The sequence below is a fragment of the Priapulus caudatus genome, unplaced genomic scaffold (genome assembly GCF_000485595.1).
Source record: "Priapulus caudatus unplaced genomic scaffold, Priapulus_caudatus-5.0.1 Scaffold32, whole genome shotgun sequence".
Classification (NCBI taxonomy): domain Eukaryota; kingdom Metazoa; phylum Priapulida; class Priapulimorpha; order Priapulimorphida; family Priapulidae; genus Priapulus; species Priapulus caudatus.
The window spans coordinates 600,245-619,869 of NW_014577093.1; the positions used below are offsets into that span (position 1 = coordinate 600,245).

The following is a 19,625-nucleotide window of genomic DNA, read 5'->3' on the forward strand; positions in this document are numbered from 1 at the left end:
CTCTGACGATACCGCGCGTATATTAGCCTATATGAAGATACCGCGCGTACGTATATTTCTGGTAATTAATTACACTATTCGTGCTTCAATAAACTAAAAAATTACAGAAATCATAGCTAAGACATGTGTTTATATGTGTCTAGAATTTTAGAAATGTAACTCAAACTGTTCGCGAGATATTAGAGTTAGTACACGAGGTAGACGGCGAACCGAACTGACCAATCTCGAGATTGGTGAGCTCGGTTCACGAACCGAGCTGTCCAATCTCGAGATTGGTGAGCTCGGTTCATGAACCGTGTGGGCACGTGAACCGAGGTGACACGTGAGCTCATTAGGTGGCGCTTTGGTTTGTTGTTAAGTAGTTAAGGTAAACATCATGGACGCCGAACAAGTTGAAACATTATCAATATCGTCTCCTGTTAAACAAGGAAATAAACGAATATTTGTTAATAATGTAGACTTGTTTACTGGGAAAAATATAGGAAAGGCAAGTATTATGCTATCAACGGTATAATCAGTTCGGTGAGGTAGGTCGGTATGGTTATATTATATATTAATAGTATTAGTAATAGTATTACTATTAGTATTACTATTAGCTAATACTAGTACTAATAGTAATACATCTTTAGTTTTACACGTGTAACTGTAAAAACTAAGTGTAAGTTAAGTAGCTTGCAAGCGAATGCTAAACTGCTGTACATACAACCGCACAACCACCGGAACCGTGGTGGGTGTTTTAGCATATCGGCGGGCAATATTGCGCTATATAGATACGATATTCCGCCTACAAGGAAATAAACGAATATTTGTTAATAATGTAGACTTATTTACTGGGAAAAATATAGGAAAGGCAAGTATTATGCTAGTTCAGTAATAACTAGTTAGTTGCTACCAAGTTACCAACGGCAACGGTACCATAATCTCAAACCTGTTCGCCAGTTCGGTGACCGTGAGGTAGGTCGGGATGGTTCAAGTTGTATTAGTATTAGTACTATTACTATTAATCTTTTACACGTGTGAGTAGGGGTGAGTATTGCGACCAAAAACCGTATTGCAATATATTGCAATACGACAAAACCGTATTGCAATATTTTCCAATACGTATTGGGAAGTGTATACCATGCATGATATAGTAACAATTTGATGGTTTATCATCATATATTGTATTAGGCCAAACAAAAAAATACCTTTGGTTCGGGTCACATGGATTGTGAAAATTAGGGTAGGTAGGTATAGGTATAACATTTTTTTCCCTGCAAAAACATGGTTAGGCAGGAATATAGTTTTTTCCCCACAAGTTAAATATAGGAATATAGGAATATAATTTGAACGAGCGAGTAACCAAAGTGTGGCGCAGCGCGTTCCACAGTGTGGCGTGTGGAAAATATCACACGTGTTTGATATTTTCGTCCACGTGTGGAAGATTGAACAGCGTCTGCGGAGTGGCTGTGTAAAGTTCCACACCGTCTCTATGTAACCGACCACTAGCAGGAGGTCAAGCGAGTCACGTGATCTTAACTTGCGGTTGCAGCGCGGCATTGGTGACAACCGCTGGGATGAGCCTGAGGGCGACAGTAAAACTCTTTCTTGGAATTGTGAAAAAGCTGCAAAAGGGTTGTCGCCTGCTTTGCCACTCAATTACATAATTTAACCCATGCATCAGGTGCCGTTTTGTGCAGCCGCGCGACTATTATACTTGGCAGTAATTAATTGGTATATATGTGTAATAATATATTATTGTTAGTCCAACAGAGGGGGTTGGCTAGCCCCCCCCCCCCCCCCACCACTACACACGCGCACGCACGCACGCACACACACAGAGAGAGCAACGTAAAAACAACGTCGAAATGTCAACGTTAAAACACGTTCAAGTGTAGAGACGGTGTGGAACTTTACACAGCCACTCCGCAGACGCTGTTCAATCTTCCACACGTGGAAGAAAATATCAAACACGTGTGATATTTTCCACACGCCACAGCGTGTGCGGCACCGGCTCTACGGCCGCGTATAGCACGATAGCATGCGTATACTTTATATAGTACGCGATCGATCGCGTACATCAAAGCCGGCCGCCGCGCCATACGACCTTCAGGCTCTGTGTATGAAGTAGCCGGCCCAGGCTCTATACGACTGTTTCACGTTGTAGGAAAAATATTTTGAAACTATCTTTAGGTAAATAAAATGACAAGAGTCGGATATTTGAATATGTATGATCGGCAGGCGGTATCTAATTGAATTATATTTTTTCTTGAAACCCTTTAAAAGTGACCGCAGTCGCACATTTTTCACTCCGAAATGTGAAGTGCGGGCGGGTGACCCGAACCAAAGGTCATTTTTTTCTCGGCTTTATATGATATGATTTAATTTCTCATGTTTTTCTTGAGAAACATAAGCACGGCAATGTTTTCCGCTGACAGTGCCGTAACAATGTCACCCGCTGTACTGAATACCCTCTCGGAAGGCACTGACGTGGCTGGAATACACAATACCCCTGTTGCATAATTGGCTAATACTGGATACTGAAACTGAAACTGAAACTGAAACAGTGGGTGCTCGCTTCAGCTTGTATCGCGCGCGCGCCCACTCAGGTGAGCGTAGGCTATATATAGACTCCCTGGTTGACGTGCTCGCTGCTTCGCTCACACGTCCGCCCCACTCTGCCCGCGCAGTAGTACCGCGCAGTGCTCCATGCAGTGGTCGCTTACCAGTAATACTGTATGCGCAGTGCAGGCATTGTGCTTTCGTAATATATACACCGCCAGTGCATAATTTTCGAGTCCATTAACAATATAGACATAAAGGCAAGTGTCAAGTAATTTATTTCTTGTTATACCACCGTATTGTAAAATATCGATATCCGGAAGTTGTATCGCGATATATCGAGTTTTCAAAATATATTGCAATATACCGATATACCGGTATATCGTTACACCCCTACGTGTGAGTAACTTGCAAGCGAATGCTAAACTGCTGTACATGCAACTGCACAACCACCGTGGTGGGTGTTTTAGCATATCGGCGGGCAATATTGCGCTATTATAGATTCGATATTCCGCCTCGGGAAGCCCATATTCTGCTCGTTTGTTCCAGTATTTGAACGGCTGCTTTCCCGGAGCTTCGCAGCAGCCCCTAGACGCAGAGGATGAGGAAGCTGCGTCGGTGCGAAGCTACGAGGCATCGTCGCCGCAAGAGGGAACCTTTGACGTTTGTGGTTCGCTGAGTCATCGCGAGGGCGGGCGTCCCCCGTGGATCGCACACATCGTCGACGTACGTACACACTGATGCTTCGTTGGTATTTAGTTAGCTGTGGTAGGACACGCGTCGTTCCTTGAGTCACCGGCTTGTGAAAGCTGCCACATTGATCGTGCGTGTGCCGTGGATTTACCCACGGCAGTGCATGTGGTGAATAATAACACTTAAATAATACGTAGTTGAAAGGTACACCCACTATTATCTTTCGTACTAGGGTTATGGCATTCAGGCAAGTAGAAATTCCTCCTTTTGTTAAATAACTATTGCATGAAGTGTGACTGTGAGATTAATTTAGTTGATCTAGCAGGTTTATTTTCTTTTGTGCTCGTAGTTTCTGTCATGATTTATGTACTGGCACATGGGTGGTAGCAATTGGTAGAATCTAGTCAAAACAACGATGGTTGTGTCGTGATGGTCACTGTTAGATTTTGACAGTTTTTCTAGTTGCAGCTTCACCATACATCATACATGTGCTATTATAATGAGAATGACTGTTCCGTACTTAACACAGTACTTGTACAGGTTATTTGACATTATAATGCAGTATCACTAATTCAGTATACGTAGGTCACCATTTCTAAATGAACAAGCTATCAACAGATAGTTTAACTGGTGTGTACAGAGCTAATGAAAGTGTGTGTGTGTGTAACCTATAAATGATCTGTTGATGATTTAGCATCGTTTGTCGACTTGGCTTGTTTACAAGTGGACCAATTATAAGGCTGTTATATCTACCATGTGAATCTACCTAATGTTATTACTGGTCGTAATATGATATCACAGTCATAGAAGAGAGTATACATTGATAATTTAAGCAATACTTTCCATCATTTCTGATAGCTATTCCTAAAGATAGTTCAGGAATTATTATGTAAATTAAAGGGACTACGTCACGAATTTTCTATGGTAAAATTTGTAAAAAAAAAATTGCCATTTTTTTACATTCAAAGTAAGAACTAACGTTACTAAATATATCCTCAAACTCTCACCTGATAAAAATGTTTTTACGTTGGTTAAATTTGCAAAAATCTAGACGATTTGGTAATTTCTGTTGTCTAACACTATTCCCCCAGTACTGTTCAGATACTGGCGTCTCTCTCTTTTTCACCGTCAAATTAGGGCATATAAAGAAGGTATATAAGCATGAAAAGTAAACAGAAACACTAATTGTATTTTCATACATTTTATTTTGTACAAATAACACACAAATGTACTACTTGATGGTGCTAGAAATTCGTGACGTAATCACTTTAATATTATTTATCTGCCATTTTGAAGGATTTCATGAAATGTCTAGCTACTATCATTGAACGTGTATACTATGATAAAAATATGTTCCTGCTAGATGTTAGCTCTACCGGTGTAGCCCTTTCGCTCCCTGTAGCGGGAGCAAAGGGGCTATGCCGGAAGAGCTAACTTTACTCATTGTACAATGTATCTACAACTAGTCACGCACATGCTCATGTTAATCAGTCTATGTAACTTCTTCTGTGTCGCACCATCAGTCGTCTGATAGGGAGTCGATGGAAGAAGCATTGTTGGACTGCGACGTCATCGTCTACAACATCACAGATGGCGCTGCACAACTGGAGGAAGCTCGTTGGGCCGTGTCTAGTACGTGTGCGGTCCGGTGCACCCAGCTCACGCGCAAAACCTATCCGATTCACACGTCAAACATCCTACCTACGCTCAGTATTAATACGGTGTTTTTTTGTTAAAAAACATCATCATTTTGAAAGTACTAGGACTATGAGTAAGAGTAAAGGGAGTAATATGATGAGGCCCAGACGACAGGCTCCCAGCGGCAGGTTAGGCTGTGTATTGGTAAATTGCCACTTCGTCTACAACCATTTGGTCCACTGTTCACTTAGTCTAATTGGCAGTAAATCAAAAGGGTCCATGACCCCCTGACCTCTGTCTGCCCTGGCTCGTTAGGATTGGATTAGGGTTAGGGTTAGGGTTAGTCAGAAATAGTTAAACGAGCCAGGTCAAACAGAGGTCAGGCTAGTAGACCAATTGGTTGTAGACGAAATGCCAATAAACCTGTGTTTTGACGTAAGTCTTGCAGCATGGTCGGGCTAAAAAACACACACCATACGAGCCAATTGAAGTGCACTGCTGAATTCGCTCTGCGCCGGCTTGTAATGAAACCTGTGTTGGTGTTATCAATAGTTAATACTGCAGGTCTTATATCGGAAGAAATATGGTGTTGTCAACTCGTTGCGTGTTGTTCTGCAGCCTTGCATGGCCACATTGATGAGCTATCATCGCAGAAAATCTTCATTCTCCTGTCGACCGTGATGACCTGGGCCAAAAGCAAGCTGATGGACGCTGTACGTTTACTTAGAAATACTGCTGCTTAATGTTACTATCTCACTCATCGGTTCTAACATGGGCGTGTGCATCTTCCCTGAAAGCCAAAGCATGCAGTAACGGAGATTCTCGGAACTGATTTCACTAACTCTTGATTCGGTACAGTGCCGAGAAGACGAAATAATTTAATTATCACAATCAAAGCTTGTTCATTAATAACGAAAATATTAACGTAGTTAAATTGTTAAATAGTAAACGAAAGTTGTTGAAATTTTAAAAAGTCCTGAGTGTATAATCACACATGTATCCTAAGTAAAAAAAATTATTTCATGACCCATTAAACAGATCACTAGAATCGAAATGCTTTACCTCTATATGTTGATGGCGTAGATAGAACCCTGTTACCCATATTGTCTCTGTAATTACTATTGTGTCTGCTCACCATAAAATGGATCTGTGTCTCTCTCCACTAGGAGGACCCAGATATTCCGTTTACTGAAGAGGATTTTCGCAAGAGAAGAGCCCATCCAAACTTCAAAGAGCACATGTCGCTCGAAAAGCATGCACTCAAACTAGGAAAAACCGTAAAACATCTTGCCTTAATTTTACATTTCTAATCGGAGTGTATATAATGTAAAGCAAAATTACAGAATTTGTCATGTTTGATGTTAGTTCTTGTCAGTTACGTCGAATCTATTCCTGCAGTATACGATCATTTGATTACCTTAATCCAAAATGATTACCGATATGACAATTAATTACACTTTTTCAATAATAATTTGGGATTAATTTCGTAATTATACCATCTTGTATTTTACAATGAAATATGATGCAGTTATTCATTTTCTCATACGTTATATAGTTATACATATAGTCCCAGTGCGCAGAATTAGCGCTATTTTGCCGGCGGCCGCCAGTTCAACCCCCTAAACCGCCGGTTCATGCAACCCCCCATATAATCAGTCCACTTGGCCCATTCCAAATTTTGCCTAGCTTGCTTTTATATCAACAATATTTACCAATTTCCTGACTAGTTTCTACTTAGTGACTGTACTAAGAAGTAAACCATGTTCTAGCAATTCCTGTCAAACAAGTAGAACTCCACTGATAGCAATGACATACTGAAATACTATGAGTATGCCTAATAAACACAATGCTAAATACTTTTATTAATATTTGAGTAAAATGAACAAAATTAAAGGCCTGTTCAATTTGTCTAACGGCCTGTTGAAAATTTTGGGTGGACCTGTTCACATTTTGTCACTAATTTCATGCCCTGTAGTTCATAGATTATGAATGTATACTTAAAATTACATGTGGCACATGTAAATATACAATTATAGTCAAACGTATGTGTGCGCATTTTTGCACCTTAGTGGACTGACTTCGTATTCTCACAGAACAAGTCCAAGTTGATGACCTACGTCGTGGCGTCTGGCCTCACCTATGGCTGTGAAGAGGAGGTGTTTCATTTCTTCTTCAAGGTACTGTCAAGGGCAGATGTGGATGTGCGGGAAATACGCTAAGGGCGAGTGGGCGAAAAAGTGGGAGGCTCAGTGCGCGCGGATACCGTCATGATAAATACACGCATTCTTTTTCAGTCTCATCGTAAGCAGCCATCGTCACACACACTGTCTTTACTTTACTAATGTAGTGTCGCATTTTGAAATGGCATAAAAGTTTGCGCAGCTGCTGTAAAAAAAAATTTATCGAAAATTTGCCGAAAATAAACCTGTCTGTATTATTCTAACCAGATATTTCGATCAGACCTACGGGTGCATTGAATAGAATTTTGGCACACATTCTAGTGCATGTACAAACAGCAAGCTCTGTTTGAACACTCACACTCAAGTGAGTTTCCTCTGATTTATACAAATATTGGCAAGCTATATATTTAGTGTGCAATATTGGTCTAGAATTAATCAATAAATTTGGCCAATGGCAAGTTGCATTTAGATGATTAAAAACTGTACTTATACAACATTAATAATAATACAACTTAATAATTGAACAAAGTTATGTAAATAATAAAATTAAAGGGAGAGTTTGCTCTAGGTTCTAGGGTTATTTTCAGCTAATTTAGGTTATAATTACGTTACATAAAAAGTTTCATGGTTCAATCTTTAAATGTTTTAAAACCAACGACTACAGTTTGATTAAAACGACGGTGGCGCCACTCAAAGTGCACGATGTGATAAGTTGCGCAAAACCACTTTCCAGCCAAGGGCTACAGACCGAGGGTGTTTCTTATTTATTAGCTCATCTGACGTAGTCAGATATGCAGCTTGTAGAATCGCACGATCGTCCGTCCGTCCGTCCGTCCGGCCATTCGTCCGTGCGTCAACAGTTGGGCACAAATCTTGACTGCTCGACGTACGGTCACGATATTCGGGCACATCGGCGGGGGGGGGGAGTGGATGTCATCAATAATCAAGGGAAATTCGTCTTTTACTATGAGCCTTAAAATACCTACGACTTACTATGACGTAACGCCAACAACTTGAGCTCAAATCGTTACAGCAGTGACAATTCGTCCAGCCATCTGCTGAAATTCGTTTCATCATATACACCCGCCAATCGTAGATACAGACTAAAACGTACGGCCACGATTAATCCATTCTTTGGCCCAAGCAAAATCGATGCGTATCAGAGAGCTATTTAAAACAAAGGCAGCTACTACACGCGTCTCGGCGATGCGCGTGTGGCTCGCTAGGAGATTGCGTGCTGATTGCGTGGGCGTGCCGTGCGTCGTACATACAGGTGCATAACAGCCTGATATGCCGGTAATGCTAGCTGTATGCCGCGGTTCAAGGTTATCTCGCCCGAGTGTTGCGTCAATGCTTCAATCTGCCCAGCGAGTCACACCGCCACTCGCGAGCTTAGTAGCTGCCTTTGGTTTTAAATGGCTCTCTTGAACGCATCGATTATTTCTGCCAACAGAATAGAAATTGTGTCGTAGCGTTTTAGTCATGTATCTCCGGATTGCTCGCCGCGCAGTATAGAGGAAACGATTTCGACGGAATGCAGCGTGGATGTACTGTGTGAAGTTGAGCCTCAAGTTGGTTGCGTGATACGCGTAGTAAATCGTAGGTATTTTTAAGCGCTGTTAAATGACAAATTTCCCTTGTTTATGATTGTCACACTCCTTCCCTATTATCTAACTCCTTGATATATATATATATATATATATATATATACCTCCTTAGCAGGGCTGCCTGGCTTTGCTTTGGTTCTCCAGTACCATGGACTTTTGATACTATTGAATAAACTGGGTTTCAGACATCCATATGAATGAAAAAAACACTGGTAGTGTATAGGATTAAATAAATGTGTTTTGTGAATCAAGAATGTGTCTCTATACTCTCGTGTGCTTGTTGTGGATTTCTATAGGAAGCTTGGCACAATGCACCCTTCCTGCCAGTATTAGGGGGCGGTGAAAACAATCAGCCAACGATTCACATACAAGATCTGGCCAGGTACGTACCAAAACCTCACAATTGATTTCTATCTAGCCAGGTACGTACCAAAACCTCACAATTGATTTCTATCTAGCCATGCAGGTACGTACCAAAACCTCACAATTGATTTCTATCTAGCCAGGTACGTACCAAAACCTCACAATTGATTTCTATCTAGCCAGGTACGTACCAAAACCTCACAATTGATTTCTATCTAGCCAGGTGCGAGCCAACACCTCATTGCTGATATGTGCCTGACTAGGTATGAGCAATTAAGGCATCGGCATTGATTTGTACCTGTCTAGGTATGAACGAAAACCTTACCATTGATTTGTACTAGGCCAGGTATGGGCCAAAACCCCACCACTGATTTGTAGCTGGCCAGGTATGAGACAAAACATTACGATTGAATTTTACCTGGCTATAGGTATGAATGAAAACCTCATCATTGATTTGTACCTGGCTATGAAGCATTTCTTACTCCCAATAGATGGCGCTGCAAGTTGATGTCTTACCTTGTCACTTGTAATTTCCTGCATCAACGGTTCACCCAGGTTGTCATTTTAGTTGTAGTTTGTTTTTTTGCTTTTGAAGCTCTGAAGCGTCCATATGACTATCGACAGGGAAAAAATTACATTTTTTTTCACGGGAGCTCTTTTTCAAAAGTCTGTGGGAAAAATAGCTCTCGTTAAAAATTTTACGGGAGCTATTTTGAGCCTCACGGGAGCGATTTCGGAGGTTTGAATAGCGAATCGCTCATCGCTCCCGTATATTTTTTTTATTCTGATTATTGCATAGAAAAGGTAATCTGAAATTTCACGTGCATCGTGATGCACTGCAACTCCCTCCATTCAAACAGACATTTTTAACACTGTTACCAGGGTTGTAGCCAGGACAATTTTGGTGCCGGCTGATATCAGTGATATGCATAAATTATTATAATAGCAGCATTTTTAAGGTAATTTTACACAAACTCAATCATTTTTGTGCCGGTCGGAAGGATGTTATTTAAAGCTGCGTGCTGGTCGGCCAACACCAGAGCCGGCTATTACCAACCGGCGCCGACCGGCGTAGCTACAATGGTGACTGTTGCATTAGCGGAACAGGCAAATTAATGTATGATCTTGCGATGACCATGAATTTAGGCAAAACAACAAGGTGTGAAAGTAACATAATGATGATGTGTAAGTATGTGTGCAGTAAATTCCAAGATAGGGAATAGTTCATGAATATGTTAGGAATGCAATGTTTTAATGTGTAATGGAATGTAATTGTAAGTACTTTTACGTTAGCGTGGTTCAAAACATCATCGATGGCCGACCGAAAACCAAATACATCCTGGCCGTTGACGACTCAAGGAGTACATTAGAAGATATAATAAAGGTCGGTGAATGCATGGTTACTCTATAGTTTCAGCTCAACATATTTATACTAACGAGCATACTGTGTGCATATAGACACCACCACTGGCGCCCACAGGTCTTGAGAAAGTAGAAGCACAGAAGGATAAAATCCTCAGTGATAATAAAAAGCAGGCGCGCTGCATGCTAGGGGGGTTTTGGGGCATGCCCCCCCTGAATATTTTTGAAATTTGAATGGTAGACGTCTAGAGATGCAATCTGGTGAGTCTTGCGAGAGAGACTTAGGAACAAAATGTAGGAACAAAATTTTTAACCCAAAATTTACTGGAAGCACTGTGCTTCCAGTGCTTCTATCTGTGGGCGCCACTGGACACCACCATATTGCAAACAACATTAATTAGGGGGATGTTGTTACAATCTTGTTTTACTAGAAATGTTTTACTTGTTTTCTACAACAAAAGCTTACTATAGTTTGTATAGACCTTGCATTGTCCATATGGATAAAGAAGAAGGAAATTTGTTGGATTTTGTTGATACTTTTCTGTGTTGGGTTCTAGTAACAGTATGATTATGAAAGTACATGAATAAAGCTTTTCCATTGTAATCCGACACTCCTCCTCCTCCTCCTCCCCCCTCCCTCCTCCCTCCTCCTCATCCTCCTCCTCCCTCTCTCTCTCTCTCTTTCTCTCTCTCTCTTCCCTCCTCATCTCTCTCTCTTTCTCTCTCTCTCTCTCTCTCTCTCGCTCTCCTGATCTCTCTCTTGCTCTCTTTCTCACACACACACACTCTCTCTTTCTTTCTCGAACTCTTTTTCTCCCTCTCCCTCCCTCCCTCTATGTACTATGACTTTTATATCTGCAGTTTAAAAGTTATGCATATCATGCATTTCACTCTCTGTTTGTTTGAATAATATATGAAGATCTACAGTTAATACGCAAATTCTGAGCGGGTATCTGTTATTGGCTATTTATAGTATTTTACATACTCTCCATTGTCTTCAATAAATAATTTTTAAAGCGATTCTGCAAACGTATATGTATTTGAATTATTAATTATCTCACCCACTGCTAATTTTCTAGTAACATTTCGTGAGGCAAGTGAAACACATAGTGCAGTGGGTCTGCATCCCAGAGAAACGATACCAACCTTTTCCCCTTCATACATTTAATTGAATGATAATTTTTACCACTTTTTCTTAACACTGAAGGGATGTTCTTCATACTTTCTGCATTTACTAAAACTGCAGAGTGAAGTTCTGTAATACTGACTGCTAGATGCATCGCGTAAAGATAAAATCAGGTGTGAATAAAATCAAATGCTTTTATTTTGCTCTCATTCCTTTGCGCAGAACTTTGCATTTGCTTTTATTCGTTTGCAACTGCATTTGCATTCACTTAATTACTCCTGATAAAATGTTGCTAAAACTACTGCGGCTGTCTCCGTGGCGCGTCTTTAGCACGTTATAACCTTTTAATTGCTGCTCATGTCCTTTCAGGCAATAAGTGTACATCTCAGCAATGGATGTGTCAAGCAGATCCCCATAGCTGACGTGTTCCTCTACAAGGACATAACGGTATGTAGTTACAGTGCTTGAGCCCCTGTCTCGGGGTGTCTCAACGAGATATCGTTCCCGTGCACTGCTTAGTATAGGTGATAATTCTCCAATCGAATGTTCAGGTGAAGGTTCATTAGATGGTATGTCGTTGTTTCGCAGATTCGGCTATTTTCGTCACCTTGTTTTGGTCCATACGGTGGTTAAAGTTGCCTAACCTCGCAAAAGAAATGTTTAGATGTGTTTGCTTCGAGCTCGCCCATGTTGATGTAATGTTTAAACAAATTTTCATTGCTCGTTACGGTAAAGTTATTGTGAATGTTCAACTTCGGCACACGATTCTGCTCGTTCAGAACATATCGTGATGTTTTATAACCCCAAAAATACTCCCAATAGGAATGTGTATATACAGATTATTTCCGTTTGAACCGTAACATTTAGGCAGAGCAATGTAAATGTCAGTTGGGTTTGGCTTCAATATCTTACACGGGCACAAATTGCAGGTTTTGCAGCTGTAACTCCTGATATATATATATATATATATATATATATATATATATACGTGAGAAATGCAGGTAATATATAGCTGTGAACTATATATATAATATATATATAGTTCACAGCTATATTACTTGCATTTCTCATGCGTTCTCGACATGTGCCTGTCCTTTCTGTGAACCTCTTGCGTCCATTCTTATCGGTTAATGCCGCCAACATATAAACTTAAAAAAATGCCAGAGAGAATAGTTTTCATGCAGCGTAATTTTACAGGAACACTCGCTTTTTGTGGTGCATGTAGCCTTTTCAATTAGTGACCTTTTTTTAATTGAAAACCATCCATATCTTTCTCATCTTTTTTAGCTCATCTGACGTAGTCAGATGCAGCTTGTAGAATCGCATGATTGTCCGTCCGTCCGTCCGTCCCTCCGTCCGTCCGTCCGTCCGTCTGTCCGTCAACAGTTGGGCACAAATCTTAACCGCTCGACGTACGGTCACGATATTTGGGCCGTGGGGGGGATCGGGAAAAGGACTCGGGATGATCAATTTGGGGGTCAAGGGTCAAAGGTCAAGATGTGTAAACGGAGGGGGAATATTTCCCCCTTAATCTAAGGAATAGGAGGAAATACGGAATTGCGGCACAAATCTGAACGGCTCGACCTATGCTCTTAATATTTGGTGTATAGTGTGATGGGCAGGAAACCCATCGCCAGTGCGAAATTGGAGGTCACAGGTCAAAGGGCAGTGGGGGAAAGGTCAGATATCAGACATTTTCTGAGGATGTGGCCTAACGGACAGAGTGAAAAACTGTTTTGTTTCAGCGCTGACCTACCATTTTTATCACTTTATTGAAAGGACCATGAAATGTGCTTTCCACTGACGTGCGAAGAGTAAATGTCTGATAACCTTTTGACCCTCAAGAGGAAGGTTAAACATGGATTCCTGAACTGCCTCAATGATGTCACAGTGTTCTCATATTCATGGCACATCTATAATCTAGAAAGCCAATAAGCCCGGATAGCCCAACGGCTACAGCACAGGATTACGGCTCAAAGGACCTTGGATCGAATCCCATCAGAATTTTTATTATTTACCTGTTTTCTGTATTTTTCTATCTTTGTCCATTTAACTATTTTTTTCCAATTAACGCGAATATTTACATGATTTATTTACAACAATTTCATAACAACAAATAATTTTTACAACAATTAATTTTTTTTTTTTAAATAGGGTTAGGGTTAGGGTTAGGGTCACAGTGCACCATAAAACAGGAGTTTCATGCACGCGATTTGTATCAACCAATGGGATTTGGGAGGTATGCAGAATGCAGAAGGTTGCTGAAATAATGTGTACGCAACTGTGTATCTGCATACCTGCGCCTAACAAAGGTGTCACTACGCACGACTTAAATGTTACGTTTATAACCGTAGCAACAGACCTCAGATGAACCCAGATGCTCTGCGGCTCTTGTTTATTGAAAAACATAGAAAAACTGCTTGTGTCAAGTTCTTTTGTAAGCATTCTTCCTTTTCATAGCACAAAACCACAACAGTGAATAGCTCAGTGCCTCCTAAAGCATCTATAGATTGCCATTCTGTTGTTTAATAATTTATTGTTAACGTCGTGTTTAGTGAGTAACAGAGTTACAAGCCAAGAAGGTTGTCGTTATCATCTATCGTCCTTTTGGCAACCCAACCACACGTCCATACATATGATTGATCGCCCCCAATTGTTCGTTTCTCAAGCTAATCTTTTCAATAAGTAATGAGGCAGGCAGGTGTCTTTTTTTATCTCCCAAAAAAAACTATGAAGCAGGTTTTTTTAATAATTGGTGTTCTGTAATATGTACACGCCATAATATTGATTCACATTAAAATAAGAATCAGACAACAGGTTTTTAAATGGTGCCAAAACATTTTAATACAGAAAGTGGTGAGATCTACATGTAGCTATCAAATAAGTTCACTTTTTGGAATTTTTGGCATTTTTAAACTTTCCGGCTTTCCAGAATTTCGATTGCATTTTGTTGGGGGGGGGGGTTTATAAAAAGACGTAATGCGGGACTAAAAATCAGATGCGGAGAGGCCTGAGAAACGTACAATTATATTTTTTTGGCCTTAGTGCATTCTGCAAATTGGTAAAGCAAGGGAAAGTTAATCCAAACAAAATCTTCAGTCTTTACAAGTAGCAGCAGCTGCCTGCCTATCTCTGCTATGCTGGTTCTAAGACAGATGCTCTATGATGATACGGTTGCATTACTGATCGCTTAACGAAGCCGGTGTGTGCACACGCGCAGCTTGTATCTACCACCACAAACCGATCGATCCACTCACAGAATGGGCGAACTCTGGCAGTCTCTTTACATGAAACTTTCCTCGTGAAAAAAAACACATGAGAAGAAATTAGTCTGCAATTTGCGTTGAGGTTTTCCCGTGCTGCTATTATCAAGTTATTGTTGAAAGCAAAGAGGTAGATCAAATAGGTACTGTTTAGACAGAACCCTTAGATAGCGCCTGTGGTTACCTTTTTCTCACATCAAGGTCAGTAACCGAAACGGGGCTGCACCACCTTTAATGAGAAAGATGCTCCCACCTTTAATGAGAAGGATACACCCCCACCTTTAATAAGAAGGACACCCCCTACCTTTAATAAGAAGGATGCACCCCACCTTTAATGAGAAGGACGCCCCCTACCTTTAATGAGAAGGACGCCCCCACCTTTAATGAGAAAGATGCTCCTACCTTTAATGAGAAGGATACACCCCCACCTTTAATAAGAAGGACACCCCCTACCTTTAATGAGAAGGATGCACCCCACCTTTAATGAGAAGGACGCCCTCCACCTTTAATGAGAAGGATGCCCCACCTTTAATGAGAAAGACGCCCCCACCTTTAATGAGAAGGACGCCTCCAACTTTAATGAGAAGGACACCCCCCACCTTTAATGAGAAGGATGCACCCCACCTTTAATGAGAAGGACGCCCCCACCTTTAATGAGAAGGATGCCCCCCCACCTTTAATGAGAAGGATGCCCCCCCACCTTTAATAAGAAGGACGCCTCCACCTTTAATAAGAAGAACGCCTCCACCTTTAATGAGAAGAACGCCTCCACCTTTAATGAGAAGGACGCCTCCACCTTTAATGAGAAGGACTCCCCCACCTTTAAACATGCCGGCGGTAACCTTTGTTTTACAGCAAGTTCAGTGTGACATGCTGCTGGTCGACCTTCCGATGGAGGCGTCCTGCGTCAAGGACAGGATGAACATCCGATGGGTCGCCGAGATGGGCGTCGTGGAAAACGCCGCCGCCGTCGTCGCAGAATTTAGGAAGTCTCGCGGCCTTCTGGTGCGTACATCACACCGCCATGTTACAGGCGGTAGGGAAAAACACGCACGTTGCCAGGGTAGGAAGAGCATGTTGAGAGGGAAAGGGCAAAAACTCGCATATTGCCAGGGTAGGAAAAACATGTTGAGAGGAAAAGGGCAAAAACGCGCGTTTTCATGGTAGGAAGAGCATGTCAGCGGGCTAGGGAGAAACGTACACAAAACAGTGGAGTGGGAAATATGTAATAGGATAGGCAACCTTAGTAGAATTGTTGGAATCACACACAAGGGAATGCGCATTGCAAGCATTTCACTGAATATTATTCGTTTCGAAATTATTATATCTACGTGTAAATGTATCGGGAGACATGATATAATATATACACGGGTATAATGAGATGCAAAGGGGTTTCATGTTAAGCAGCTGCACGCTTGTTAGTGGCGTCCGCAGCCTGTTCACGCCACAAAACACAACACAGCATACAAGCCAAAGCGCATGGCTAAATAATCCACCGTGCACCGGCTTCTAACAAACAGAGATGTAAGTTTTCAGATTTTTGACGGAATTCCGAATTTCTGATATTTTCAATAAAGATTCCGATTCTGTGAGATGGCCTGAAAGTGCATCTAAGGACACTGAAAATTCCAAAACGTCTCTATGTCGAGCACCCCCCGCTTACGCAAGGACATGCCATGTTACCTTTGCGGTGCCATTCGCCCTTCCATTCAGTGGTCCACGACCACTGTTGTCGGAGTGTCTTACTACCTTCCTATTTTTTGGACAAATACCACTTACATCTCTGAACAAAACCGCAGCGTTGTCGCGGAAGGAGAGCATGTTACGATGTGGGGGAAATACGCACGGGATCGGAGAAAACGGCAGCATATTAACTCTCTCTCTCTTTCTCTCTCGGTGGGCATTCCTAATATAATGGATGAGCTGTTGTCGTCTCTCGATGCGCGCTGTCGCGCCACAGCGACTGCCTTCTCATTTTTCATCAACTACATGCAGTGATTACCAACGTTGTAGTTTTGTCGGCGCCGGACGCGGAGGAAGGAGAGAGGGGGAGAGGGGGAGAGGGGGAGAGGGTTTATTGTAGTGAAGCAATCATAGCGCGAGAGGGCGTGCGCGAGGCAAGATTCGAAGCAAGCTCGCGGGGTCAAGTCACTCACAGCTTGAAACCGTAGAGAAGTCTATCCGTGCTGTGGCCTTGCTAGTCTGCCAGTCACAACCCCGTTACCAGTGACCGTACGTGCTTCCGCCCGCTCACACATAGACCGTTTGAAACCGTAAAGAGGCTGATAGTGGTAACGAGCGCAGGAGGAGACGCGTGACTGTGCGTGATTGCATCTCTGCAGGATTGTCGTAGTCGCAAATGATTTAAACTCGTATCTTGTCCGTGTGGTGGAGAGTTATTGGGCAGATATTGTAAACGTAGTAAAAATTCACGACGCTAGAAGAATGTCAGTCGCGTGTCAGCGTTGAAGTCGGATTTGCCAATGAAAAGTGTAAAGAGCGTTTAGTTTTGAACGGTTGCGGTTATTTTTCGCAACGAAATGGATCCATTCAGGTTTCGCTGCTTAACAAATTACATTTCCATGTCACGTAAACGGAAATCTATTTTGTAAATGTTTTTCTTGCAACAGTATCAGTTAATGGCAGTAAGCGCAAACACTCAATGTCATTTCTGATATCACTGCCTTGACAAGTATAAATGCACAACTGTAAGATAATCAACATTTTCGTATTGCATGCTTGACAACACAATTTAAGAGCGAAGGAGATCTTTAAATAGTTAAGTCATAATGCAATATAAACCCAAATTCAACGCATCAGAAATGCTATATGCAACATCCATTGCATGCAATCAACAATAGTCTCTTCCTACGTGTTTTCGTGCTTATTACAGCACTTATCACAGCATGCATAATACTGCATACGCTGTATATTTCGCGGTGGTTTAATTTTCGCGAATTTCGCGAACGCGTTCCCGACCGCGAAAATAATAACACGCGAATAATTCATAGCGAATAATACCGAATAATTTATAGTTCACCGACCGCGAAATTAATCACTCGCGAAATTGTCCGTCAAGTCTGAATTCGCGAAAAATATGGCTTATACAGTATTAGAGTTGGTGATCGTTCGTGGTGAATAGGCTGCCCTATGCAGTGGCATCTTATACCATTTCTGCAGGAAAGATCTAAGAATCTAAGCCCGTTGGGACAAACCCCCGTTAGGATGAATTCAGTCACGTATTGTGATGATTTGCTCCAGTTCACTGGGAAGAGAAGAAGTTTCACGCGATCTAAGAGCACAGACGTACATACACGGTGCGAATGAATAACCGTGACACTTGCACTGTCATTGAATCTCATTGCTCGTCATAGTTACGCGTCGTGGGGACATCTGTAAATTGTGTGGAGCTCGCGTTCGTACGAGGGAAAACCAGAATCTGTATCTCGCAAAAAAATTTTCGTCTACTTGAATAAATACTCCCCTTTTTACGTTGTCGATTTCAGAGGAAATTACACACCATAATGCGATTTGCATTTTTTTCAAACTGATGTCACGCTGCAAAATATTAATAAACCTTTAATTAACGTATTTCAGTTACAGTCACAGTTGGTGCACTTTCCGCTGTGCACACCTTATAGTTCTGGTGCTTTGCCCAGCTAGTGAGTAGTGGTAGTGGTAGTGGCAGTGGCAGTGGCAGTGGCAGTGGCAGTGGCAGTGGCCAGTGGCCAGTGGCCAGTAGGTCGTCGTCGTCGTCGTCGTCGTCGTCGTCGTCGTAGTAGTAGACAACTAATTTTACTAACACTATTGGGTCGTATGTACCTATGTATTGCTAAGAATACACCATATATACCTGATATTTATTAAATTACTTCTCACTCCTTGACACTTTTTGGTGGTACATTGGTCGTTTACGTAGCAGATTTCCAAATATCCGTCATCGGCCAGAAGGTCGACAGACCTCAAGAGCCAGTCCGTATTTCGCGGCTCACGTCAGTGATTCGAATAGTTACACCGCCTGTCAGTAATGTCACCTGATTCTAATTGCACCAACCAGATATCCCAGCTAGGCATTTCACGCGGGTACTTCTGAAGATAAGTGTAGATCCCATGCCATAGATCCCTCCTCCTACGACGCAGCACAACTAGCCCTCTGTATTGATGATGTTTGGTAAAGTGCTTCGCGGAAATGTTACTCGGGGGCGCGTTCCATTAGGAGAATTATGAGACGACAGGCTGAGTGCCGCCGCTGCGTCGTCTATCTGATTAATGGCGGCCTGTTTTGGGATTAGGATTCTTCTCATCATCCCCTCCTGAATGGATTGTTTTTCGTCACGTCTTCGTGTGATGTTGCCCTGTGGCATACACCATTCGATCGACCTCTGAAATTTAGTGAAGAACGACGAATATTCTGCAGATTGATATTTTATATTATAATGTATAGTCTTGATCAAGAGTAAATTCGTTATTTAGCTAATTGGTAACCATATTAGATGTACTCCTGATGAGATATATATTACACATACGTACGCACACACACGCATGCGCACGCACTCACACACATACACACACACACACTTCACTAACTTAAAATCCACTCTCTCCCCAAATACAATAGAAATTAGCCCGCCAAGCTAACATACATTGCCACTGCGTAGCTCTTCGTTTTTGGGATAGGCGAGGCACAAATCAGCGCCGACCACAATCAATGTAGTGACATTTCTCCACGATTTCGCCGAGAACCAATTAATGTGTGTGCGTGATCAGAAATAGACTAAACGTGCCAGGCGTAAACAGATGTCAGGCGCGGACAATGAACCTTATCTGCCATGTAACTCTTCATACATGGACC

The 19,625-nt window shown here is 41.9% G+C and overlaps 1 protein-coding gene across 1 annotated transcript in view; it reads left to right on the plus strand.

The window, feature by feature from the left end:
- The first annotated feature begins 376 nt into the window (after window positions 1-376).
- Window positions 377-19,625, plus strand: part of LOC106816514 (adenylate kinase 7-like) — a 54,672-nt gene continuing 35,423 nt past the window's right edge. Inside the window, exons 1-10 of the mRNA XM_014821145.1 lie at window positions 377-487; window positions 3,091-3,267; window positions 4,758-4,866; window positions 5,491-5,585; window positions 6,039-6,149; window positions 6,966-7,049; window positions 8,956-9,041; window positions 10,316-10,406; window positions 11,880-11,957; window positions 15,629-15,778. Of these exons, the coding sequence (XP_014676631.1) occupies window positions 377-487; window positions 3,091-3,267; window positions 4,758-4,866; window positions 5,491-5,585; window positions 6,039-6,149; window positions 6,966-7,049; window positions 8,956-9,041; window positions 10,316-10,406; window positions 11,880-11,957; window positions 15,629-15,778 (1,092 nt within the window). The remainder of the gene's footprint in view (window positions 488-3,090; window positions 3,268-4,757; window positions 4,867-5,490; window positions 5,586-6,038; window positions 6,150-6,965; window positions 7,050-8,955; window positions 9,042-10,315; window positions 10,407-11,879; window positions 11,958-15,628; window positions 15,779-19,625) is intronic.